This window comes from Adiantum capillus-veneris, chromosome 13 (genome assembly GCF_014529385.1).
Source record: "Adiantum capillus-veneris isolate H3 chromosome 13, ASM1452938v2, whole genome shotgun sequence".
In the NCBI taxonomy this organism is placed as follows: Eukaryota; Viridiplantae; Streptophyta; class Polypodiopsida; order Polypodiales; family Pteridaceae; genus Adiantum; species Adiantum capillus-veneris.
The window spans coordinates 12,197,972-12,224,954 of record NC_140943.1 but is presented as its reverse complement, the minus strand read 5'-3'; the positions used below and the strand labels follow the sequence as shown (position 1 = coordinate 12,224,954).

At 46.2% G+C, this 26,983-nt stretch overlaps 1 protein-coding gene across 6 annotated transcripts in view; it reads left to right on the top strand.

Moving 5' to 3' along the window:
* LOC147443608 (uncharacterized) overlaps positions 1 to 25,562 on the top strand; it is a 118,080-nt gene extending 92,518 nt beyond the window's left edge. For 5 of the 6 annotated variants that reach the window (XM_086526419.1, XM_086526424.1, XM_086526420.1 and 2 more), the window contains 6 exons: positions 14,954 to 15,169; positions 18,955 to 19,111; positions 19,533 to 19,581; positions 19,668 to 19,736; positions 19,839 to 20,052; positions 24,940 to 25,562. In XM_086526419.1, the coding sequence (XP_086382545.1) occupies positions 14,954 to 15,169; positions 18,955 to 19,111; positions 19,533 to 19,581; positions 19,668 to 19,736; positions 19,839 to 20,052; positions 24,940 to 25,008 (774 nt within the window). In that variant the 3' untranslated portion in view covers positions 25,009 to 25,562. Of the gene's footprint in view, positions 1 to 14,953; positions 15,170 to 18,954; positions 19,112 to 19,532; positions 19,582 to 19,667; positions 19,737 to 19,838; positions 20,055 to 20,131; positions 20,280 to 24,939 lie in introns of those variants that run through there. The other variant, XM_086526422.1, reaches the window with a different exon arrangement.
* The last annotated feature ends 1,421 nt before the right edge of the window (positions 25,563 to 26,983 follow it).

Genomic DNA, 26,983 nt, shown 5'->3' with positions numbered 1-26,983 from the left:
CTACTGCTTGATTTCAAGTTCAAATGTTAAAGTTTTCAATTGTGTTTGTATATTGTTGTGAGATTACCGCCTTGTAAGTGCCAAGCTGGTTACAAAGGCACTAATCGAGACTATTAGTGTCATAAATAGATCTAGAGACATGAGCCCCGACCACCTGGCACGTAGAGCTTTTGAGGCATCCAAATAGCTTTGCTAAGGCACGAGATGGAGGATCATGGTATGCATAGGTGACACAATGGTTCATACATCATGGGATAGATATGGATCAATTGTGACCCTTCTAGTATGACTGAGAGGCTCGACATATCTGCCTGTCACCGAGTGATGGGAACAGAGTATTGAGGCAGGATATTTGATAGCTCCATACACAAGAGACATGGATATCACTTAGCTTGTCACTACCATCGATGATGCTATACTACCGGACCCACTTTATGAGCATCGTGGAGGATGGATTCAAACAGAGACCTAGATATGGATTCCTCTCACATGGTGCTAGAGTAGCCATTGGCCAACTAAGAGTATCCTCACATAGAGGTGGGTAGAGCAACTGGGATACCAAGAACAGAGAGTGAGATGTAGACTATGCCAATAGGAGGTGGACTCCGAGGAGCACTATGTTTGCAACTGTAGAGCATGTGCTACTATCAAAGAGAGATATCATACACTATTTGGAGAGCATGCTCCCTATGACAGCTCTTCGAGTTAGGAGACCAACACATACTAGGGTGGTTTATACTAGAGATATAGCGGCACAGGGAGATTTCCCCACAGGCTCAAACCACACATTGCGGAGGACCGCAGCGGCGGCATATCACATGTTTCTTTTAGAGGTATAACCCTCCCCCACTGCCCACATAGCCGGTAGAGTCACATTACAGCGAGTAGAGAGTTTACAAGCTACTAGCAGATGGTTTGGATACCCAGGCTTTACCAGAGAGAGAGATGATATAGATTAGAGCGTGACACCACAGAGAGACACAGGAGAGATTGACAGAGCTCCCGTCAAATCCAGGCATATTCTTAAGGGAGCTCTTTATCCCAACCTCTTTGAGGTATACCATTTTACACCCCATACTATGGTACAAGATGGAGCTAGGTAGGCCATGCATATCATGCTTGTATACCCGACACATATTGATTGCATTTTAAGCCCCTAGATATGGCGTTCCATCTTCATCTACATCACACCACCCTAAATCACCCTCTCACCGTCGTCGTTGTGTACTTTATTTAGTCAACCCATCCAGGTTGAGTTCCATCTTCCATTTTGATTTAAACTTTGGTCATTCAATTTTTCCTATCTCTGGGTGACAAAGGAAATCTCCTATTTGTACATTGATATGTCTCATAGGCGGAGTTCGGCATTTAGATGACATCAGTGAAGTCAGGAGATTGTAGAGTATACAGATGCATACACTTACCTTGGGGTTGTCTTCACTAGGCCGAGGTTTTCTTTTGGGGAGAGCAGCAGAGACTAGACTGACTAGAGCTTTTGAGGCCTTGGGAGGCTTGGAGAGGATGTGTTCGCAGGTTCAGTTCCAGGAACCTTGGACAAAGTTATGGCTCTTTGATACTTTAGCAGCCTCAATTGTCTTCACTGGGCCGAGGTTTTCATTTGGGGAGAGCAGCAGAGACTAGACTGACTAGAGCTTTTGAGGCCTTGGGAGGCTTGGAGAGGATGTGTTCGCAGGTTCAGTTCCAGGAACCTTGGACAAAGTTATGGCTCTTTGATACTTTAGCAGCCTCAGCTATGTTGTATGGGGTGCAGATATGGGGACCTTCTATAGGCCAAGATGGTTGGAGACGTATGGAGATGCTCTTGGTATCTATGATCTCTTGACTGATTAGAGCCAAGGCCTCCGTACCCCACGCTATCATTCAAGCAGAGCTAGCTGCCTCTCCTATGGAGATTGAGGCGCTTGCGAGATTAGTCTCCTTTGTGCACAGCTTGTGGGATACTACTAGAGACAGATATGCTAGACTGACCCTTGAGTCTTCCAGACAGTTAGATCTGGAGGGGGACACTTCATGCTGGTATGCACAGATGACATCATGGTTTCAGATGCATGGCTTCACCATGGACAGGCTGTCCCCTTTCCAGTACTCTCTTCAGGCACCCTCGATGTCTCTTACACGGGTGGAGATTACTAGACTCATTTGTTAGGACCTGATCCAGCTGGATACCAGGAGGACATGGATAGAGCCGCCACATGAGTTGGGCACGAAGATGGCTTTCTATAGAGAGCATCTTCTCCACCTCACAGGAGATGGTTTTGTGATTCAACCCAGCTACATGGACACACATATGTCTCATGGTTTGCAGTGTGCCATTGGTCAGATACACACATCCTCACATCAGCTGGAGATTGAGACTGGTAGATTCAGAGGGATACCAACAGACAGCAGGATATGTTGCTTATGCGAGCTAGAGCCAGAGACAAAGCTACATTTGTCTCTACATTACATATGTCATTGCATAGCGTACTATGAGATTCGGGGCCGTTTCCACTGCTTATTTAGAGAGGGTTTCGGTCCTTTCTCTAGGGTCATGAGTTTTTTTTATTTTTTTAAGAAAAAGATCCTTCTATTAGTTAATGAAACTGCCCATAGGGCTACAGCCACCTCTACTAGAGAGGGCTACAAGAATCATAAGGGGGAGACTCTCCTAATGAAAAAACAACGTATGTACAATGAGGCTAAATCAAGAGATGGGAGGAGGGAAAAGCCACACAAGTGGACCGTAGTGCCATCTCAGCACACCCTGGACCATGGTGAAGAAAGGCCTGGGCGCCAGAGTCGAAGGAAAGCTTCTCTACGCTCCCGCATGCGGTCGGAGCTGCCTTGGAGTCTCTCGAACTGTCCTCTGAGAGTATGGATCAGCTCTAGCCAAAGATCTCGAAGAGTCTCTGCTGGTGGTACAGGGTGAGCCTCAAAGATGTGGAAGCAGCGGGCCTGCCAGATGAACCAGAGTGTCAGGCCGCAGATGAGCACCTCTCTCTCACTGCACCACTCCTGTGGAGTAAGCTCTGTAGCAGGCTGGAGTGTAGGTCGACCCCCCTGCATCACTATCATCCTATTGGTGGAGGATAGCTCAAACTGAAGTGCCGGGACCGTGAGAGTGGACCAAGCAGCTACCCCCCAAGTGTACTGTCGTGCCGTGGAAAGAGCTGGCATCAGCTGATGGACACAAAGCCAAACCTGCTGTGCCAAAGGACAATCCCAAAGACAATGGCGCTGACTCTCCACAGGATGGTCACAAGCTACGCATGTTGCCCAGAGACCACTATGTACAAGCCAACTCCCAACTGCTGTAGCTCGATGTGCAACCAACCACAACAAAGTGGCTTGCCGCGGCTGTCTGGAGTCCCACAACCTCTCCCAAAAAGCTGACAAGAACTCAATTGTGAGACCCTCCTCCTGCCAATGAGGTGTTGCAGCAAGACGAGCCTCTCTCCGTGTTGCCAGTATATGACGTCTCAGTCGAACAGTGTACTGAAAGAAACGGACACTTGGATGGTCGACTGAGGAGAAAGGGTCCCTCCAAAACCACTCTCCAGGATCCCATTGCACTCGTGCCAGTGGACAACACTCCCAAGCCCATAGCCTCCAGTGGCCAGTCTCAAGAGCTGCATGGTCAGGATCTATGACACAAGTCCTCCCACAGATGCCCACAACTCGGATCCTCTGAAAACAACACTTTGCTACCTGTGGGGTCTCTACTAAAACTTGGGGTAAGCAACCCTCACCCTGTAGCTCAAGAAAACTGGGAGGGTACAGTCTCTGAGCAAGCTCGAACTACGATGAGAACCTCCAGTCGCTTGAAGGGCCCCATCCATCTGGGCGTTGTTGACTCGAGAGGTGTGAGCCACTTAGTTGGTACTGCCTCTGTGATGTCTTGACACATGCTCTGCACCCCTCTCATGCCTTGTAGCTGGATGCTTTGAAGCTCCTCTGATAAGCATGAAAACTGTAGCCAGTCACCTAAAGTGCGTGCTGGACCCTCTGCCATGGGACCCCAAGAAACATGAGTCCTACTACCAACCAAGTGGCCTCTCTGAGTGCTAACCATGGGGTTTCAAACAAGGAGCTATCTCAGGCGCTCCTCCGTGCAAGTAGGTTGATGCTGCTCTAGGCCTCTCCGCAGTTGCTCCTAGGAACGGAGCAGACTCATAGCGAAACGATCCTCCAGTCTCCTGCTCACTCAACTCTACGCATCTCTGTGAAAATCCATCTGGTCGAAGGTCGCCAGAGGCCTCCAGCCTGAGGTACTCTAGCACTAAGCTGCTGACTCAAAAACTCCTTCCAGGGCTCCTCCCCTGGAAGTAATCCTCTGACTACAAACTTTCCAAGAAGGGCTCTACTCTGCTGTGCTGGGTCTATGATCCCCAACCCTCCCTGAACAAGGAAGAGTGATGACCTGCCAGGCCACTCTGGCCCGGGCTATCTGAGTGTCACGCCTTGACTACCACATAGTAGCCAACAACACCTGGTTGGCCACTACAACTCTGCCTGCCATAGAAAGTTGTGCGGAGCTCCAATGTAACAACTTCCTCTTGATGGATAAGAGGACGGGAGCAATCTGCTGCTTAGGAGACAAGTCTAAGCCAATGTGACAGCCCAAGTATCGAACTGCAGTCCTTGGGGGAATCCATCTGAAACCCTCACCTAGCAACCAATCGGGCGTAGGAGCACTATCAACCGAGAAAGCCACTGTCTTTCTCTAGTTGATCAGTGCGCCTGATGCACAACAAAAGGTCTCAAGAACCTGCTCACACTTGTGAAGGTTGGCCTCCTGGCCATCCAAGTACAAGGCTGAGTCATCAACAAACTCAACATCCAGTAGCTCATCTCCCCGAATAGGGAGCGCTAAGCCACGTAGACCAATTTTCCATGAAACCAAAAACTTGCTCATCGCCTCAGCATAGAACAGAAAGAGGAAGGGGGCAAGAGGGCAGGCCCTGTCTGACCAAACGTGTGAGCATGAAACAATCTCCTCTACCACCTGACAAAAGTACCTGACTGTGTGCTTGTCTGAGGCATTTGAGAAGCCCATCCTGCGTATAGTGCCCTCCAAGAAGTCCCAGTCAACTCTGTCGTAGGCCTTCTCAAAATCGAGAAGAAGTATCACCAGATCCTCACCATGGAGGCGGGTGAGGGCAGAAGCTTCCCAGAAAGTAAAGATGTTGTCAAGGATACTACGCTCCTTGACAAAACCTGTCTGTGTCCCATGTATGATGCTCTCTAGAAGTGGTTGAATCCTCAAACTCAGAGCCTTGGCAAGAATTTTGTAGGCTGAGTTGAGGATGGTGATGGGCCGCCACTGTCGAATCTCATCCAAGGAGCCACCCTCCTTAGGAATGAGGTAAATTAGGCCCTCACTCATGCTGTCGGCATCTCTCCTGTGTGTAGGATGTACTGAAAAGCACTGCAGAGATCTAAGCCAAGCAAGTCCTTGTACTCTATGAAAAAGCTGGGAGTCAAACCATCCTCATCTGGACAGCTACCACGGGGAAGTGCTCTGAGGGCCGTGTGGAGCTCCTCTAACTGAAGAGGCAGCTCAAGCCTCTGGCGCATCTCCTCAGTCACAAGACAAGGCATCTGTGCCCACACCTGCTCTTTGCATGCATCCTCACGCTCTGACTGAGGCTCTGTTGACAACAGGTCACGATAAAAGTCGGTGGCAATTGCAGCATGTCCTCTGGCTTTGAAGCAACCGACCCGTCAGGCCTCCTCAACGGGCTGACCCTAGCATGCGCATGTCGGGGCCCCACTGTCTCAAAGAAATCCCTTGTCACTCTGTCATCGTCCACTCAGATACCTGTCGATGAAAAGCAAACTTCTGGCGCCTCTTCTCTGTGCTGGCAAGCTCCTGGCGAGCCTACTGCAAATTCTCCTCCAACCAAGGACTGTCTGGATGCTGCTCCTGCATCCTCTGCAAGGAAGCAACGCCCCGTCGGAGACGCTGCTCCTCTCTCACTGCAGCCAGGCGGCCGTAGACTCCTAGAGAAATAGCCGACTAAGCTGAGCAAGTCACAGAGGCCACTTTGTCAGCAGGAGAGTCGTGCATGTCTAAGCCCTCTGTCCAAATAGCCACCACTTGCTCTCTTAGCGCAAAGTCCAGCAAGACCTTCTCAGGGATGCGAAGCATCGTGCTCCCTCTCCTCTGTCTATCTGTACTGTGAGGATCACTGGTGCATGGTCCGAAAAAGAAGTCCCAGCCAGAATGCAAACTGACCCACCCAAGTCGTCACTAGTGTAGAAGAGTCCGAGATAGATTCACTCCTCCCACTCTGTGGTATGAACGAGAGAAGGCCAGGTTGTGTGGGGGCCTCACAAAGCTAGAATGCTACCTCACATCTGAAACCGGCAGAGTCATACATAACCTCTCCCAAGTTGCCAACTCAACTACATGCATAGTAGTATGGCTACCTCCAATCCTATCAGAGGGGTCCTCCAACATGTTGAAGTCACCCCCAATGCACCATTGCTCTGCCTGCGGCAGAGACTCTACAATGTGAGACCAAAACTCTGCACATACACTTGCCACATTGGGCGCATAGATGTTCAGGAAGCCCATGAGGCAACCTTGAACCTGCAGAGTAATCCACTGAGCCCTGCCTGGCACAGTAATCCCTCTGCCCACAGTGGCCTGCTGCAAAGAATCCGCAATAGTCATACATACCCCACCCTGGATGCCTCCAGGTCCAAATGCAGCGGACCAAAACGTCTCATAGCGACCACGCAACATATGACCACACCATCTAATGCGGCTCTCACAAAGAGATGGTCCTGTAGCATAAGAATGCCAATCTCACCACCCACAAGGCATCTCTGAAGCTCCTGACGCAGCCGACCCCTCTGATGTTGAAACTGGGGCACTCCTAATCCCTGCACATTCCATGAGATGATCCTCATGGAGTCAATGGGAGAAAACAGATGCTGCCACAGCAGCCAACCTCGCTATCTTTGAGGCCTGTTTGGATGGGGAGTAATCCGCATCCGAACGACCATTAGACAAGCGCGAAAGAAGTGACTGTCCCGCCCAGGCCCAAGCCTAGCGTGCAGCCCGAAGGGCTACATCCTCTGTCCAAGAATCCTCATGTACAAATACATAACAAGGAGGGCTTTGAGTGTGAACAAACAAATGCACCACAATGTGCCTGCAACCCACTGCATCCGGAGGCGTCACTCTGAACTTGGCAAGAGGCCAAAGTGTCTGTACCAGATCTGTCACCCCTAAGTCCCCTGTGTGGTGTGAGAATTCAGTAGCCTGAGTTTCGAGCCAGTCAAGAACTGTGTGTTGAGTCCACTCTGTGAGATCCCTACCGCACAGTGGAAAGGAGAAACCCACCGCTATGTCCAAAGCCTCAATGCCTCTAGCTGCAAGAAAGAGGACGTGGACTCGAAAGCAAGTCAGGAGAAGACTCAAGAGTCACCCAGAAACCGTGTGAAACTGTAGTCAAAGAAGTCCCATCGTTTGCGAATGTCAAAGCTAGTCAAACCTCTAGGGACTGCTGTAAAAGGAGAAGTCTGCACCAGAAAAGGCGGCCTCAAGTGGGGCTGTCCCTCTCGAGCCACACGGCTCGTAGCGAAAGTACTACCAAGAGATCGCCTCGTGGCAGACGCGTGACTAGTCCCTTGCATCTGAGCAGGAGTGGTGGAGGAGTCGGGAGATGAGGCTGTGGGCCTCATTGTGGAGAGAGGAGGGACGGGAGGCGAAGGTGAAGGAGGGGGAGGGGGAGGAGGCAGAGCGGCAGCGTCTGAGGGAGGAGGAGGTGGAGGTGAAGGAACTGAAGTGGATGGGGCCTCCTCAGATGGGTCCTGCTGAAGGGGTCAAAACGGTTCCTAGTTGGAACCCAATGTTGCTGAGTTGCAAAAGGTCGGCCACCAAGGGGAGCAGTGGGGCAAGCCCGCCCCTGTCGGCTGCGGCCAGGCACCACCTGCTGCCAACCTTCAGCTGTCTGATCGCTAGTCTCAGTTGAGGTACCAGCCTGTGCGTCCTGTGTGCCTGGCTATTGGGCTTGCTTAGCCTTGGGAGGCTGCGCATGCGCTGTGGGTCGAGGTCTCCTGCAAGGACAGGCCTTTGCCAAATTGCTCATCTGTTTGCAAATGAAACACTGATTCGAGAGGCCCGAATACTCCACGCTCTGACAGAACCCACCCCTACTCACCCGAGGTAGCAGGATGACCTTCGAGAGAGTGGGGGTGTCCTGAACCAGAACACTTGCTTAGGGGATGCCGGCCGCCTTGGCAGCTACAGAGGCTTCCGTGCGAGGTGTCTCCAGGACAATCCCAATCTCTGAGCCTATCCTGGACAAGAGTGGCAGGTACTCCCTCCTCAAACCGGGGAAGTAGACGGAGATAGGAAGGTCTACCTCCTCTACCAGAACATCTGTAGCTGGATCAAAACCATGCCTCCACTGTCGAAAGTGGGCTCGAACTACTCTGATGGCCAAGGGGCTCATCGCGATGACCTTGGACGCCATCTCGGAAGTCTCGAACTCTATCTGATAGTAGCCGCGTCCTAGGAACATGAACATCCTAGATCTTGCCCACCTCTACGAGAAGGCGGGCCTGGAGTAGATCACGCACCTCTCCTCTGCTGGGTCTGGTGTCGAGAATCTTGCAGAGGACGGAAGTTGCCTGAAAGCGTTCCACCTCTGCTGCGAGGCTCGATTGCTCTGTCGCGGCGAAAGAGCAAGTCAGATGGTGGGCTCTGTAGGGTCATGCGAGGGGGACTTCTTGAGAGTCCCTCTGAGGTGGAGCATGAGCCTCCATCAGTGTCCACTACTATGAAGAAAGGGCGACGTGGCGTCGGCGAACGAAGGCCTTTTGTTGGACTGAGGACGTCGAAGGTGCTGGCGAGACCAGCCAAGCAGGACCGGGAGTGGGCGAGGAGGTGGGTAGTGGGCAGGGCAACGGGCATGTAGGGGGGGAGGGTGGGAGAAGGGGGGAGCGCGATGGCGAGCAGGGAGGCAGGGGGGGAAGAGGAGCAGCAGCGAGCGCCTTTGACGGGTGTCGTCAATACTGGGGGTCATGAGTTATGAGGATCAGAGATGTCTTGGGCTATATCTACTTGAGTTACACGGATATAGAGACACTTTACTGGGAGAGATAGAAATGAAATGAAATGATATATTAACGTCTACAAAAGGCCAAAATGACCTATGAGACCAAACTGATTACAATGGTGAGTCTAGTACCAAGTCTGGGTACAAACAAAGAAAACTACAAACTAGAAACGGAGATAGGAGTGCTACCGACTCCTATGGGTGGCTGGTAAGCTGAGCAATGGTATAATGCCACAAAGGTACAAAATGGGGATAAGTGTCACCATGATACAATATAGCAGTAGCATGAAGCCTATCCTGATCGACACTCTGGGTGTCGTGCTAGAATCGTGTGGATCCTCTGCCGCAATCTCCGTCGGTGCTGCGTGGCTCCCCTCCTCAATCGTGGTCTTCTCGATCTCCCCAACTCTATAGCTCGGTTAGTGAGAGTACCATTGGTGTGTGTATGGGTGGGAACCGAGCTCTGTGGTGGTGGTGGCCCTCTGCCTCTGTGGTACTCGGACTGAAGAAATCTGAGATGCGTCTCTGGGACTGTCTCTGTCTCTGCCCTCTCAATAGAGAGTCTCTATGTCTCTGTATCTCAAGTAGAAATAATCCGAGACATTTCTGATCTTGATATCTCATGATTCTATCTAACGAGTCAAAACCATCTCTGAATAAATAGTGAAAGCGTCCCTGAATCTCATAGTAAATTGTGCAGTGACATATGAAGTGAAACTCTGTCTCTGGCTCTGCATGGCATAACTGACATATCCTCCTGGTATGCCTCTAAATCTACCTGTCTCAATCCCAAGCTGGTGTGAAGATGTGCGTAACTAGCCTAAGGCACATCGTAACCCATGAGATAGATGTGCTTCCATGTAGCTGGGCCGTGTGACAAATCCATCTGTCGTGAGTTGGAGAAGATGCTCTCTATAGAAAGCCCTCTTCGTACCCAACTCCCGTGATGGTTCTATCCATGTCCTCCTGGTATCAAGCTGGATAAGATCTTGCCGAATGAGTCTAGTAATCTCCATCCGTGTAAGAGCCAAAGATGGTGCATCAAGAGAATACTTGAAAGGGGGCAGCTTGTCCATGCTGAAACCATGCCTCTGAAACCATGAGCTCATCTGTGCATACCAACATGATGTATCTCCCTGTAATGCCAGTTGTCTGGATGACTCAAGAGCAAGCCTAGCATATCTGTCCCTGGTGGTGTCCCATAAGCTGTGTACAAATGATACTGATCTGGATCTCCATAGGTGGGGCAGCCAGCTCCGCTTGTATCATGTCATGTGGAACTGAGGTCTTGGCTCTAATTAGCCTAGAAATCATAGATACCAAGGGCCTCTCCTTATTACTCCATCCAGCATTGTCAACAGATGGTCCCCAAACTTGAACCCCGTAGTGCATAACTGAAGCGACCAAAGTGTCGAAGAGCCAGAGCTTTGTTCGAGGTTCTTGGAACTGAACCTGCGAACAAATCCTCTCTAAACCGCCTAGGGCTGCATAGGCACGAGTCAATCTAGTGTCTGCTGCCACTTTCAGTGTGAACCTCGGTCCACTAAAGACCACCCCAAGATATGTGTATGCATCAGTGTACTCCATATTGTCCTGACCATATGTGAATGTAAGTGCTGATCTCCTGACCCACTGTGGCGTGGTATTAAATACCATGACCTTGGTTTTACCAAGGTTGACGGACAATCCACTATCCCCTGCAAACCTATGCAATGCGTCCAAATGTCTTTACATACCCTCTGGTGAGTCTGATATCAACACGATATTGTCGGCATACAATAAAAGAGGGATCCATGTCCCTGCATGCTGAGCACTCTATCTCTTCCTCTGTCAATATAATCAGAGACCTCATCAACATACATACCAAATAAAATAGAGGACAATGGGCATCCTTGTTTCACTCCGGTAGTGGAGTGAACTATGTCAAATATCCCCTCTGGTGTGCATACATGACCCATCACTGAACTGTACAATGCCATAATCCCCCATATCAGTTCTGTGGGTACCCCCAATTCCATAAGTCGGCGCATCAATCTGGCCCTCGGTACTGTGTCAAAAGCTTTGCGGAAGTCCACAAAGCTGCAATATATCCGTCTACCATGTGCTCGACCCTCCTCAATGATAGCTTTGAGTGTAAAGACATGATCCAATGTGGAGAAACCCCTCCTGAAACCAGCCTGTCTACCGTGAGGCCTGAAATGTATTGTACTCAAAGGAGACTGATAATGTCAAAAGTGCATGATCTACTGCTATCCCAACAGGCCTGGGTCCCATTGTAAAATCCTGAATGTGAGAGATAAAGCTCAGATGTGTCAGAACATAGTCTACAGTACTAGCCCCTGTCTACCACCCCGTGAGGCCTGAAATGTATTGTACTCAAAGGAGACTGATAATGTCAAAAGTGCACGATCTATTGCTATCCCAACAGGCGTGGGTCCCACTGTAAAATCCTGAATGTGAGAGATAAAGCTCGGATGTGTCAGAACATAGTCTACAGTACTAGCCCCATGTCTGTGTGGAAAACAAGTAAAACATGTAGATGATGGGAATGTCGGTAAGCCATTCAGTATGGCTAAACTGTGAGTAGTCGTCATCTCCCCGAGGTATCTCCCATACTCTATATGCTCTCTGTCGTGTGAGCATTTCTCAAGCCCCATCTCCTCCGGCTCTAGCTCTCTGAGCATCTCCTCTGAGGTGTCATAGAAAACCTTCTGTGAACTGCCTGTACGGGCATTGAAATCCCCCAATAGTATGATGTCTCCATCCCTGGAGAACTCCCAAATATCATCATCAAGTACAGATTAAGGAGACTGTCCTCTGGGTGAAGCATATACTGAAGTGCTGGGAGGAAAATAACATATGGCGATGTACAAGAAACGTCCAGTCTCTGCCCTCAGCCTCACCCACATGTATCTGGCCTGATCATCTCTCCGAACTATGTGCAGTAGTGGCTTGAGCTCCTCTCTGAAAAGAACTGCTACACCTCTTGGTCCTCTAGTCCCATGCTCAGATCTGGTGCATGTCGGGCAAGTTGTCTCCCATCTGTATCCTGATATATGCGGCATCAAATGTCCTGGAGCCTGATGAATCTCTGAGTAGAAAACAATGTCACTGTCTCTAAAGCTGTCCTCAAAGGCCCCCACATCAAGTCTATACGAACCATTACAGTTCCAAACCGCCATCATGAGTGTGGTCCCATAGGTCTCGCACCGTCATGTAGGGCGTCTCTCCATAATGACCACTCTTCCTTCTCTGTAAAAAGCTGTCTTCCCCTTTTCTCATGCGGCCCTAATCTTTGGCATGACTTCCTGCATGTGGGCAAGTTGTGAGAGGGTGAGATCGTCACAAAGGAAGATACCAGTCTTTTTGAGAGTGGGCCTTCTTCTCAAAAAGTCCTTCTCCTCAATAGAGGGGAAGCGCAGTATGAGAGCTCTTCCTCTCGATGTTCCCCCCGTGCCTCCACTTTTCTTACCAACTCTCCATGCTCTTGTGTGTGTCGCTTTTTGCATCCCCATTAGTACCATGAGCTCCTGTACTTCCTCATCAATTTTGTCCCGATCGTTGAGGCCGGTAACCCTCACATGCAAGGCGCTCATATGTCTTTGTTGTTCCTCCTCAAGTGTCATGTTGATGATGGTGGGGGTGGGGATTGATACCTCCTTGCCTTTGCCCTTCTTTGTGACCGAAATCCACTTCTCCACTTCCTCCACTTTCTTATGGGTTTTGGTAATCATATCTGCCCATGAAGACGTTTTTGCTTCCTGTTGTTTCTCCTCTTCCTTAATGGCTTGCATTTGCTCTTTGATTACCTTAAGTTCTTCTATCACTGAGGGTTGGATTTCTCCCTCTTCTATTCCACCATTGGCTCTTGCCTCGGCTAGGTCTCTCTTGAGGGCTGAAATCTGATTCTTGAGGTCTTCAATTTCGGCCCGATGCTCCATTTTCTCCACAGTTCGAAGCTCGGCCTTGCTGATTTTCCAATGAAGAAAGACCGCCTTCTCCATCTTCCACTCTTCCATCTCTGTCTTGTACGCCTTCATCTCCTTTTCCATGTTTGCTAACCTCTTGCTGGTAGTCATAAAAGTTGATTTCTTCATTGCTGGTGATGCCATTGCATGCAAACCACTCAAGGGGGAGGGGCTAGAGCTCTTGGGAAGTGTTGGGTTTGCGCTCATGACCTCCATCACAAGACGGCCACACTAAACACATAGCTGAGAGACCAGGCGGCAATGGAACACCCACAACCCGATGCGGTTAAATACGCAACCTCAGCCCACTACGGGCATTAGCAATAACAAAAGGATATGATGTAGGGCCTTGCGCCCACTTCCCTGCAAACTGAACTTGTTAAACCTTCCAGCAAACAGTCCGCAGCCCCCTGGATTGGGAAAAGCTCACGGCTGACTGTCTACCCCGTGGGGCGCCAAGCATTTACCACTGCCAATAACCAGGGACACAGCCCCTGCAGGGTCTGCTCCCAACTCTGCACCTGTAATAAGAAAAGAGCATGCGGCCTCCACTGTGGGGAATGGCTCGCGGCCTGCGCACATGGCAGCCTGTAATGAAGTCCTCCTGTTGTCTGCTGCTCCGAAACCTGCACCTTGCGGTCCTGCTTGCTCTTGTTTGCGCTGAAATCTCCTTGCGCTGCTGTTATTTCAACCACTTGCGTGAATCTTGGCCCAAAGACAGATAACAGATTTCTTTTCACTAGATATGGGACAGCCAGAGGAGCAGCCATCACTGCAGAGCTCGGCCCACACTCATTCGACCACTACCGGCACTCTCATCTACCGAGCACTGGAGCTACGGAGATCCAGACGGCCACGATTGAGGAGAGGGGCTACACAACATCGACGGAGACTACAACAAAGGATTCGAGCCATACTCTCTCGACATCCAGAGTGCAGATGAGGATGGATTCTAGTAGTAGTATCTTTGTTCTAGTTCTTTTGTACCCAGACGTGGTATTAGATTCACCATTTTGTAACAGATTAGTCTCATAGGTCATTTTGGCCTTTTGAAGACGTTAATATAACATTTCATTTCATTTCATTTCTCTCTCTCTAGCCACCAAGGGAGGAAGGGAAAATAACTAACATTTACACACATACCAATAAAGAATGGCCACATATGCCACATAATGCTAGAGTGGCAATTGGACAGCTTAGAGTATTATCTCAGAGACTGATGTAGCCCATTGGAAAAACTAATAGAGGATCTTTTTTCGTGCAAAAGAACAAAAAAAAACTTTTGTGCTTTTTTTGAAGTACGAATGGTCTCTGAGGCTTGGATAAAATTGAAGGAGTGAAGTACTAATCGTCTCTGAGGCTTGCATAAAATTGGTGATAGATTAAGTGCATTACTTCCTGGAACAGTTCAGGTTCGTGTATGGAGGGAGGGGAGTTAAGCATGGGCAGGTGATTAGTCAACAACATTGACATGATCGAGAGTCCACGATATGTTATCTTTAAATAAGCAGACAAGAAGAGTGCAAGAGCGACCAGGAAAATTGAAGAACATTGTTTGAAATGTAAGTTTGAAATAGATAAAAATGTTGCTGCCTTTGTGGAAAAACTTTATGGTTTGAGTGCTCTTATGAGCTTAGTAGGTCAGGTATATCTTACTGGTTATGATTCTTAACAACGATCTAGTGTCTCAATTTACGACAAAGTACAGGCCTTCTTTGTGGTTGTTGAAAGCAACTTTTTTTTTTGTTCTTGGAAGGTTTAGGGTGGTAAGATTACTATGCATGTCTAATGACATTGGCTTGTGAATCTTTCAAATTGCAAAAATCATCCATGGTCATACTAAAGGTAACATAATTATCAAGTGTTTGTTTATATGTTGAAAGAGAACATGCTTTGTATTGTGTGGACTAGGTAATTCTTGTCCATGGCTTTCCAAATTTTTGGCTTGTTTGGAAGAACCAGTTTAAGGCTCTTGCAGAGGCAGGATTTCATGTGATAGCTCCGGACCTAAGGGGTTACAATGCATCTTCAAGACCAAGTGGTGTTAAAAATTATAGTCAAGATTGTGTGACACGCGACTTGCTTCATTTGGTCGATTGCTGCAGTAATGACCAAGCTGTTTCCATGGTAAGGTAGTCAATATTTACATTTTAGATTTTCCCTTTTTACACATACTTTAACGCAACATTATTTGGTAGAAGGCACATGTCTACTCGATGCATTTTCTTCACATGAATTTATGAATCTAACTTTTTAGAAAGAGACCTTTTTATTTCGTATCATTCCACGGTTCTCTACTTTTTGATATAAATGCTTTTGTGGGAATTCCTTCCTTTGCCCCTTGTTTTCTGCTTTTTTGCATTTTGGGCTTTCGCTGCTTGTTATATGTTTGTCTGTGAACTTTTGATTGGTGTGCTTGCATGTTGTGCTTGACTGCTTGGTTTGCTTGTGTTGCCTGCTTGTGAGAGGTGTGGGTGAGTGAATGCTCGTCTGCTCTGCGTGTGCATGTTTTTTTGCTGTTTTTCCCGATTTGGAGAAGATTTCGGAACAGAGAGGGAGTGGTTTTGGGTGGTGGTCCTTTCTCCTTCTGTCATGTGTAACGGGGACGGGCAGCACGTGCCAACGGAAAAGAACATTCTGAACAACTTTAAGCACTTCAAATAACAACTGAACTGAAAGAGATAGAGAGTGCATGACACGAGATAGGGAGTGGCAAAATTCCACCCCAAGAGAGCACTTGTCCCAAACGCTGGTGCCCCTTTCGGTGTTTCTTTATATTTCTTGAACTCAGTACAATGCGAGTACTTGCGCTCTGCACCTTCACCCGGAAGAGTGCCAGAGACTGAGCCCTCTGCACATATTTAAAGGCCCTTGGCCTATGAAAAGCAATTAATGTAAAGCTTTAAAATCAAAAGCATCTGGCCCAAAAGATGGTGCTGAAAATCAACCAGCATAAATCACGGAAATCTGTACAGGCTGCCACGTCAGCAAGTCAGTGCAAAATGCGGGATTCCGTACTAGCCTGCCACATCATGAGACTCCACGCAAGTCTTTGTGTGTGTGTGTGTGTGTGTGTGTGTGTGTGTGTGTGTGTGTGTGTGTGGGTCCCTCTTTATTTTAATGGCCTTAGGTCCCTTGGACCCCATCGGACGGGGCCTTGTAAGTTGGTGGGAACTCATCTTTAAAAATAGGCCACTCAGCAAGACTTTGCAAGTTGGTAAAACTTCTTTTATTGCTTGTTCTTCTTAGGGTTTAGGCCCCTCGACGAGGATCTACAGGTTGGCTTCGTTCTTCAGTGGCTTGACATGTCAGTAGTTTGTGACACGTGCGTGGTTGAAGATGCTCAAGCAAGGCTGCTTTCATTGCCTTGTTCTGTGGATTTGTATGCAATGGAGTCTCAAAGCTCTGTATCTTGGAGCTTGGGGTTGTCTCCTAGCTTTGACAGTCTCAGTCTGTTGTAGGGTGGCCCCCCTCTGTGTCCGTGTGACGGTTGGCAATAGGGTTGTGGTCCTTTGGAAGAAGTTTGTAAGCTGAGACTGCCTGCCACCATTTGGTGCAACTACAGGTGTGAGCAATGTCTCTATATCTATGTATCTCCCCTAGAAAACTGCCAAACTGGCACTGATCTCTAGACTCCATGATCTATCCTAGGGTGGGTTGTCTTGTAAACAGAGCCTCATTTCTATCTTGGATACTCTCATATGCTTTACATTTGTAGACGAAGTGCTCCTCATCCTCACTTACCCACCCTCGTTCTGTAAAGCTGGCAAACCTCTCAGCTCAGGGGGTATGAGCAGATCTTCCTGTCTCTATTTCTAGCCGGTGTGATGATACTCGGAGCTGACCCATCGCTACTCGTGAGCTATGTGGCATGCATGTGTCCATGTAGCGTAGCCTCTGAATGAACCCCTCGTCTAGCATGGTCAAGAAGTTCTCACTGTAATACAACATCTTCAAAGGAAGAGGCTGTCTAGGGGCGATCCATGTCTCTCTGTTTGTAGAGCTGCCATAGAACATGTTTGAGTATTGTATTCGTCTCACTGTGTGAGAGCTCGATGAAGGGTGAGTCCCGGTCATACTGGAAGGGTGGTAATCTATCCATGTCCAGTCCATGTGCTCCAAACCACTCTCACACATGCGAGTACCAAGACTCTTACTCGTCTGACTGTGAAATTTGTCTGGAGGCCTCTTGAAGGCTCTACGTGTGAGTCTATCTGATGACACCTCTATGATCCTTTGAATGAGGCAAAGTGCTGGAAAGAGAGATTCAAATAATGCCTTTGCAAGGCCCGGTCTGGAGGTGTCGCAGTTCTTTATATGAAGGATTTGTCCCCTATTATTCAGGTTATCCATCAAGATGATGAGGCACGGTTCATGTGGATATGATTGTGTCTTGAGGACCATAGAGCCTTATCATCGCTATATGCTACTTTCCACCTATTACATCTACTTTTGCCTTGCAAAAAGAGAAGTTCACCTCACATAGTTATGGTTGAGGATATATGCCAATTTTCTAGATGGAGATGTGCTTCTTTTGGGGGATTTCAATGCTAGAACGAGGAGTCTACAAGTGCCATTCTATGATAAATTAGAGGAGATTTTACAGGAAACAGACCATCATGACCTCGGGATAGTGAGGAGTTCACAAGATGTTGGGGAGGTGGCAGCTTATCGCGGATACAATTTTTCGAGAACATAGTTCTCCATTACAGATCACATCGCTTGATACATGGGGGACAGTATGCAACTGATTTGTATGCAACATGGGGGCAACCACATATCCCAGATCCACCTAAGATTTTTCCTCAGTCCTCTACTTTTTTCACAGATAGTATGGTACGCGAGGTAATAGATAGGCTTAGTATAGGAAAGACAGGGGATCCTGATGTATTAGTAGCTGAGCATCTTGTACATGTGTCACAAAAATACGGAAGCGTAAACTGACGTTTAATTGCACTTCAAATACTCAAGAGAATTAGAGGGAGAGAGAAAACTTGACACTTTATTGGGGACCAGAAGATGGGCTGGTCCCCCCCCCCATAAAGAGAATATCTTTATTACTAAGGGAGAATCTTTACAAGCACAGGAACGGGGCATACGCCCGTCCTCTATTCTTTCTTCTGTTCTGTTCTGACTACTGACTGAGGAAGTGTTTCCACTTTCTTTCTGCTTAGGGGATTTCCCCTCTTCTGCGAAACTAGTTGGAAGCTCTCGAAAAGAGAGTCTATCTTCCAGAACACCAATATTGAAAAAAGGATACAAGGTCTTTGTCTACTGTGTTGTGACACTTATAATGTGAGTGCATCATGTGTATCATGCAGATTGAATCCCAGAAGTGAGTTGTCAGATTCTCAATCTCCTCCTATGTCCCCCCTTTGTGCAAGATTTGGGTGTGGAGCAGAATGCCTCACCTCCCGTTATACCAATGCCCCTTTCTCGTCCTCATGCTCATATGCTCTCGCCTTGGTGCACCCACCATATTCCCCCAAGAGACGCCCTATGCATGCATTCACGATGGAGCTCAGAAAAGAAAATTGGAAGAAGGCATGGCTTGTAGAGTGAGGATCGTGACGAGCTATGACTACTAGGACCTCATTATAAAAAAGAAAGGCATTGCAGCTGGCAGTGAGATGTTCCATTTGTTATAGGCCCCTCGAATATTCTTTCTTGATATTCCACTGGTTATAGGCCCCTTTAACACTCTTTCTTTCTTTTTTGGTGTTTTCTCTTCTCTGCTCTCAGGCCTGTACGACCCCTCTCACAGGTGTGTGCATGTTCCTTGCACACACATACACAAGCACCCACACTCCCATGCATGCATACACTGACACACAACCTTGCGCATCAAAATGCTCTAACAGAGAACTTCCAACATGGTGCTAGAGTCATATTGATTGTAAGTCAATGTGCAGGTGGGCCATGACTGGGGAGGAGTGGCTGTTTGGGCAGTTGCAGAGATTTGCCCAAACAAGCTCAAGAAAATAGTGACTGTGAACTCACCTCATTTTGACTCTCTGCGGAGTCACTTACAGAGGAGCTTATGTCAACGCCTTAGAAGCTGGTATTTTGGTAAGTAGCTCTTTGTGCATGGGAAACCATAAGCTATTGTTGCGTGATAAGCACTGATATGAATTTGGTCTAACTTTTATTCTTCCCATTTTGTTGACTTAGAGAAGGAATCAGTAAGTTTGTCAATTGAACATCACTCAAGGGTTACAAGTTTTTGATACAAGTTATTAGTAAGTTGGAGTTTAGTTTGTATTTGGGCAGCAAAAAGCTGAATTCTTCCCATAACATTCAAAACACGTGTTACATTTTGGTATCGTAACCTTGCTTGTATGCATATCCAATGAATTTTTACATTCCGTTCTCGGGATGAAAGGAGATTTTATGGGAGGAATGTTTCTGTATTACAGAAAGTTCTTTTACAATCATCGAGTGAAACTTGAATCTAATGCGTCCTATCTATTTTGGTTTATGCCTTTTCCAGTTTTTTTCCAACTCCCTGTCATACCAGAAGCATTCTTGCAATTCAACAGGTGCTGAGAAATCGTAAAAGGTTTTATGTTACGAATAGCAGTTGGACCGTAAGTGATTGATTCTTTCTGCCAACATAAGCTTGCAGGTTTTGGGCTTTGCGAAGGAGTCTAAGGACTTCTTCTCTGAAGAGTCAGTGTGAGGAGGACATCAATAGGTTTTCGCAGAGTCTCTCATGAATTTGAAAGCAAAAATAATAGCAAGTCTCCAAACTCGAAAGTTGATCTCTGGTAAGTAAATGTTGGGCCTTTTGATGCAGGTATGTAGAAGCCTATACTTCATCTGGAGCCTTGACTGGCATGATAAACTATTATAGAGCAGCTCATGCTGGTTACTGGGAGAATGTAGGCAGGACTCATGTTTCAATACCTGTCAAGGTGATATGGGGGGTTATGGATCGCTACCTTGACTGCCAACTAGCAAACCCCCCAAAGGATCTTGTGCAAGATGTAACAGTACGGCTGCTACCTGAGGTGTATGTTTGAAACTTTGAAATTCTGTGTTTACATAGAAAGGTCTCAGGTTGTTTGATTGTGATTCTCTTGCTCATAGGCAACGGCGTTGATGACAGGCAAGGGCAAGTTTTTGACTTTCTATATGCTATATATAGGAATTTAACAAGCAAGGCGAACAGCCCGTCGTGTATCCTACTTTTGACCTTGTTGTGCCCTTGTCCCTAGTGATTAATTTTTTAGTGGCATGCACTTGTTGTTTAGGCGCAATATTGAATAAACGAGGATGGAGGTTTGGAAGACAATCATTACTAATGGGATGTGAATGAAATGGAATGAAATGAAGATGAAATGTTATATTAGTGTCTTCTAAAGGCCAAAATGACCTATGACACCAAAGATTTACATCATGGTGAACCTGATACAAGGTCGGGATAAAAAGAAAGAAACTGACTAACTAAACAAAAATACTACGAGCTATCATTGAGGAGGGCAGATTTCATGGGAAGAGGATTTATTGTAGCTTTGTGGGTTTCGGCAAAGCTTTTGATACTGTTTCGAGGGGCAGATTGATGTGCAGACTGCAGGAGTTGGGGGTGCTTGCAGAGCTCATATGGCGGATCATGGCCTTGTACTGGACAGTTACAGGATGAGTGTGTATGCCCCAGGGGATGTCAGAGATTATATACTCCACCATTGGGGTGGAACAAGGCTGCCCACTATTCCCCACTCTTTTTGGCATTTATGTGGATGGAGGTTTGGAAGACAATCATTACTAATGGGATGTGAATGAAATGGAATGAAATGAAGATGAAATGTTATATTAGTGTCTTCTAAAGGCCAAAATGACCTATGACACCAAAGATTTACATCATGGTGAACCTGATACAAGGTCGGGATAAAAAGAAAGAAACTGACTAACTAAACAAAAATACTACGAGCTATCATTGAGGAGGGCAGATTTCATGGGAAGAGGATTTATTGTAGCTTTGTGGGTTCCGGCAAAGCTTTTGATACTGTTTCGAGGGGCAGATTGATGTGCAGACTGCAGGAGTTGGGGGTGCTTGCAGAGCTCATATGGCGGATCATGGCCTTGTACTGGACAGTTACAGGATGAGTGTGTATGCCCCAGGGGATGTCAGAGATTATATACTCCACCATTGGGGTGGAACAAGGCTGCCCACTATTCCCCACTCTTTTTGGCATTTATGTGGATGAGGCTTCAGACTACATAGAGAGGGAGGTGACATAGGAGCACAATTGGTAGGGACATGGATAGTTTTACTTATGGACAGGACCAAGTGGAGTATACGCATATGTACACCCACGTTGGGGTGGTCTTTAGTGGCCGATTTATTCTATGAGGAGAGCGGTAGAGACTAGGGTGACTAGAGCATATGCAGCTTGGGGAGGTTTGGAGAGGATGTGTGCACAGGTTCAGTTCTAGGAGCCTCACACCAAGCTATGGCTTTTTGATACTCTGGTTGCCTCAGCTATGCTATATGGAGTGCAGATATGGGGACCCGACATACAAATGGGTGGCGAGACATGGAGAGGCCATTTATCTCCTTGATCTCTAGGATGATCAAGGCTAAGGCCTTGTTCAAGGAGTGCAGATATGGGGACCCGACATACAAATGGGTGGCGAGACATGGAGAGGCCATTTATCTCCTTGATCTCTAGGATGATCAAGGCTAAGGCCTTGTTCCCCATGCGATCATCCAAGCAGAGCTAGATGCCCCTCCTCTAGTGGTGGAGGCGCTTAGACTAGATTCCTCGCAGGAAATCTCTCTAAATTCTCTTGTATAAGCACCCAAGGTCTTCTTGAGGCTCCCATGGCGTTACCTTGTAGTTTAGGTGCAAAACCCTAAACTTGCAGAAAAACACAGCAGGCTGTAACTTTCTGTTTCGCATCAGATTGAGCGGAGCAAACATGTCTACGCATGTCTCAAAAGCTCCCGCACGCAATGGGACAATTCCCCTATGAAATGGATGAGTTTTCATGTGAGAAAACTCTCCGTTTTCGCAATCCTTTGCGGTGAAACTATGTACCTGTAGGGGATCAGCAATTAGCTAATCCGGTTCCTGTACAGAAGGCTCTTGCCTTGGCAAACGCGCATAAAACACCCAAAACTGTACATGGTTATCTAAGAAGCCCAACTAGAGGGGCATTACCATTTATGCAAAGGGGAGAGAGAGATGCACAAGAGCAAATCATTGCGCTACATGAGACAAGGGAGAAGGCAAGCTTTCCATTAAAGCTGTGATCACCTGCGTCCACTACTCATACACACATTGTGGAGCACTTATCACAAAATTAGCCTCCAGTCTCAATTTTGGGTGCCCCCTCTTGGGATGAGAGACTCTAGAGTGTGAGTTGACCTGCAGGTTGCTCTCCTACTGCCATGTGTCGAGTTTGGTTCTTTTGGTTTAATTCCTAGTACCTACTTACCGAAGGCCTAAATGACTTTAATTGAACCTAGCCACTTCTTTACTAGTCGGATTCTACTGCCGATCGGCCAACCATCTCGTGGTTGCCTGGCCTTGACTCTTGCGGGTGAAACTCTAGGCCAACGGCCATTTCACACTAGCCATGCAATGTCCGGGCATTTGTGATTTCAACAAGAGGGTCCCAAAAATTAAGTAAAAAATCAAGGAGAGGAAACCAACAAATGTATGTAGTGGTTGTCACATCCTCGTGACATACCCCCGTCTTGAAATCGCAAACGTCCTCAATTGCATGCATCCTATACATGTCATAGATGATCCAGTGTGGTTAACACCCTTTTATCATTGCATGTATCTGCAATAAGGATTGTAAAAGATGTGTACAAATGACTTAATGAGACCTTCATACTTTTGTCAAGCAATGTCCACTTCTATTGCACTGAATCCTCATGTACATGTGAAGTGCTAGCTCCAACATCCTTTGAGCATATGTCAAGCTCTTTGACCTTCGCTCTATTGAAGGGATCTAAGTGGGGAATACATTGGTTGTAAACCAAAGGCTTCGAGGTAGAGCTACAATACTTTTGGTGACTTTATCAATCCACTTTGCATCCATAGGTTGATACTTTTTGAACTTTACCAAATAATGTCTTGCAACTTTTCTTTCTTTTGGCCTGTCCTTTAGAAGACTTGGCTGAGTCTTTAGCCTTCTCTGCATTTCCTGACCCCTGGGAAACTTCAGGAGTCGCTTTTGCAAAGGACCTCTTTACTGAATTTTTCTTTGACTGACCCTCTTTTATGTTGCCCTGGAATCCACTATCTTCTCCCTTCAACAAAGCATGACCAGTGTTGGCAACATCCATAAACTGAGGCTTAAGATAGCTTGCATGTCGAACTGTGGGTCACTAATTGTTGCCATCCCTACAAGTTTAATGCATCTTAGAATCATAGGATTTCTGGACCTCTCCTATAACAAGCTCGAAGGAGGCTACCAATTGCTCCTTTTGGGTTCAAATTGATGTGTTTAGCAACTACAATGTACATCTCTGTCCAAATCCCTTCAGCTGGGTAGCTGAGAATTGCTTCTTCAGCAGGTTTTGAACACAACCTAGGTCTATGTGATGGACCCCTCCCACCTTGTGCCGGTATGCCAGAAGATCATAAGACATCTGAGGGATACTTCAACGGTTGTGCACGTCAAGAGTGGTTGCTCCATATAATCCTTAGGGACATAATGTCCAGCAACGTAATCCTTGACAAAAATCTCGAGGCTAGAGTGTTTGATTTTGTCATGGCAAGTCTAATAAGTGCATTGGAAACTCACTTGAGTGTGAGAACATTGGCAAGGGCACTTGGCTATGTGCCTCTAGAGCACTACCAAAGCTAGAGCACCTTCAAAGGGGGCTCTCTCATTTGGGGTGATCTTACTAGAGCTCCTCACTAGGGAAGCGATCTACAGACAAGGAATTTTTTTAAGATGCAAATTTGGTAGGTTGGGTAATGAGAGGCATAGATATGGGGCACTAGATCCATGGCTTCTGCAAGTAGATGATGGTGACAATCAATGTCAAATGTTGCAGTACTTGCAGATCACATGTGATTGTCTTCCAAGACATTCCTTCCAAGCGACCCACAATGCGATCAGCAATCCCTATGCCCAAGGGGGTTATTGTTGCAATGCGATGATCATGGAGGAGGCAACCTTGCAGGAACTCAAATATACATCCAGGATTCTAACTTGTTGGTGCTTAATTGTCAAAATAAGTGCATGGTAATGAGCACGACTGCTATTAAAAACTTAAGTGGTTGTAAAAAATTAAGAAACAGTATCTGGTTCAACAAGCTATTAGATACGTTTATATCATACATGATTTGTTATTTGGTTTTCAAGCCATCAGCTGGTTAATATGGTGCACCCATGTAGGCACTTGCCAAACAGAGAACAAAACTCGTCGCCATTCTTTTGCCAAGGATTTGGCTTTTTAATGAATCCTAGCAGCACATTGAATTATACATGCTCGCAACATGATACTTGATCTGGAACTCCATAAACTCCAATAGAGAACAATAAATAGAGATGATTTTTCTCATCGGCCTTGATTCATCCAAACACCAACCAATGTGTTGCTTTATCATCTCATCAGCCCTTGGTTTGATCGTCCACCGAGGATAGTTTTTGTGAGAAAGAAACCTTAAGCTCAATAAAATTTTATTGGTAAAACTAGCTTAGATTGATGTGCCCTTTACACTGGCAGGCCTCGTAATTTTATCACTTGTTTTTAAACCGGCAGCAAAATGCAGGTTTACATACCAGTCTTTGCAACAATCACATAACACAATATGATGTGGTGTTTTTGGCTGGCTCCTAGTTATTTGGCATGTATGGAAGACCTTCAATCAATTTACATCAAGCATTCAATAATGTGATCATGTGTTTGGCATTTTGGAATTGATTTACAGCTTTCTCACTGGCCAATGTGGGACGATCCAGAGCTTTTCAATCGAACTCTTTTGACTTGCCTCTCTTAATTTATCAGAGGTTGGCCGTCTTCTGAGGATGCTGTTATTCAAGCCACTCAAAAAGGTTTGTGCGTTGCTCCAGTGCTTGTTGCATTTCTTCGCGTCAGACTCTTTCTGGACACACTCCACAAACCTGCGTTTAGGATTCAAATGGACAAGTTTGAGCATCACTTTGGAGTGGTCATATCTCTCTGAGTCCTTGTGCTAAAGGAGGAATTGTGAGCATATGGGCATTCATGTTTAGGCAATTTTGCTTTTTCTGTTTCGAATCTTGCCACGAAGAAAGAGGGCAGAGTTTGTGGAAAGAATGAAGCTCTTATACAAGTAAGAAGCAGTGAAATCAAGCATGGTTAACGTTTACATTGAATTCCAGAGGAAGAATTGCAATACCAATTTTTCCTATGCAAGTGTGTGTGACCTGCTTATGGTTGTAAAAGTGTGTGGACCATTCCATTATCATGGATCTCAAGACTTTCTTATCTTCATCAACTTGTGTGTTGCATTCATTGTTTTGGGGAACTTCACAGCTCGTGTGCTTGAAAAAGATATTTTATTGTTCACTTTTCTTTTTGTACCGACTATGTGAGAGCTTGTTAAATTGTCAGTTCAAAAGTGCGGATTGCATGAAAAATTGGCCACATAACACCTATTTCTTTGAGAAGCCCAATCCAGCTATAGTGGATCCAGCAGTTAAATAGCTTGTACAGATTATGATTTGAAGTTAAGCAAATCGCGGTTTCAGCACAGATGGTAGCAAGGTTATGCGTAACTTTGTAAGGTTTACTGTTGTAAAGATAGGAAGGGCAAGGACTTATTTGCTGAATAACACCAAACCATGTGACAGTATCTTAAGAAGGGTGTCAGTGACATAGTGATGTACATTGTTGCTACATCTTCAAATCAATGTTGTGCAAGAAGCTATATATCTTGTATCATAACTTCAGTAAGCACATAACAGACAGTAGAACAAAGCAATTAGAACAGATTACACCTCTTCCACATATCAAATGACTATTTCCATTAGGGTAAACAATTGTTCATTGCACTATAGCTGCATTGTCTTGAAAGGTTTCCACAATTATGACATAACTTATATGGTAAGTTGATAAGGTTAACAAAACTTGCTCACTTCCCATCAATGAAAGCGTTCACACGATACACTTTTGTCTACATGGTATGTCTCGAGGCATTGTGTTTGATAAAGATTTTAAGTTCATATTACACTTTGGCGGTTCAATTCATCAACATACGATTATAGCTATACACGATTCTTTATCAAAATAATAATGGTGAGAAAAGTGAAGAGGTAAATAATATATTGGAGGAGGTGCTTTGCATGTATGTGAATTCTCATATTATGTTCTTATCAAAGCATTTGGTTGCTCAAAATTATTCGAAAAGATTTACAAATATGAATGTGCCACTCAAAACTACTTTATAATTCTATTAACAGCGTAAAGGTATCAAGAGGGGTGCTTGAGAAAATAGATGAGAAGGTGACAAAGCACTAATCAAACTCACACAAGGAAAAAGGGGTATTATGACAAGAAAAGGATAATTCTTTCAATGTTAGCTTGAGGAGATGCTTTTTCTTAATTCCAAATTGCCAAAATTTAATCCTTTGATTGGATTAGAGGCTTTTTGTATATTGTTTCGAACTTGTTACATTGTCAAAGAAAGTTGGATCACTTGCATATCAACTTGAACTAGCTTTGCAAGTTAAAGTGCATCCTATTTTCCATGTTATTTTATTGGAAAGGTATGTTCCTTATGCTAATTATGTTTACAAAACAACTTTAAGCCTAATGTTTTGTTGGAATTAGGGTTGCAGAGAAACGCACACAGCTTGGAGAAGACGAAGGAAGCTCAAGGCACACAATAGAGAGTGTGTTATTTGGTGTGCAATGGAAAGATAGATAGCCCTAAAGTGATGGGCGTATATACAATCCTCGGGGGAAAAACCTCCTAAAGAGGGAAAAAATGC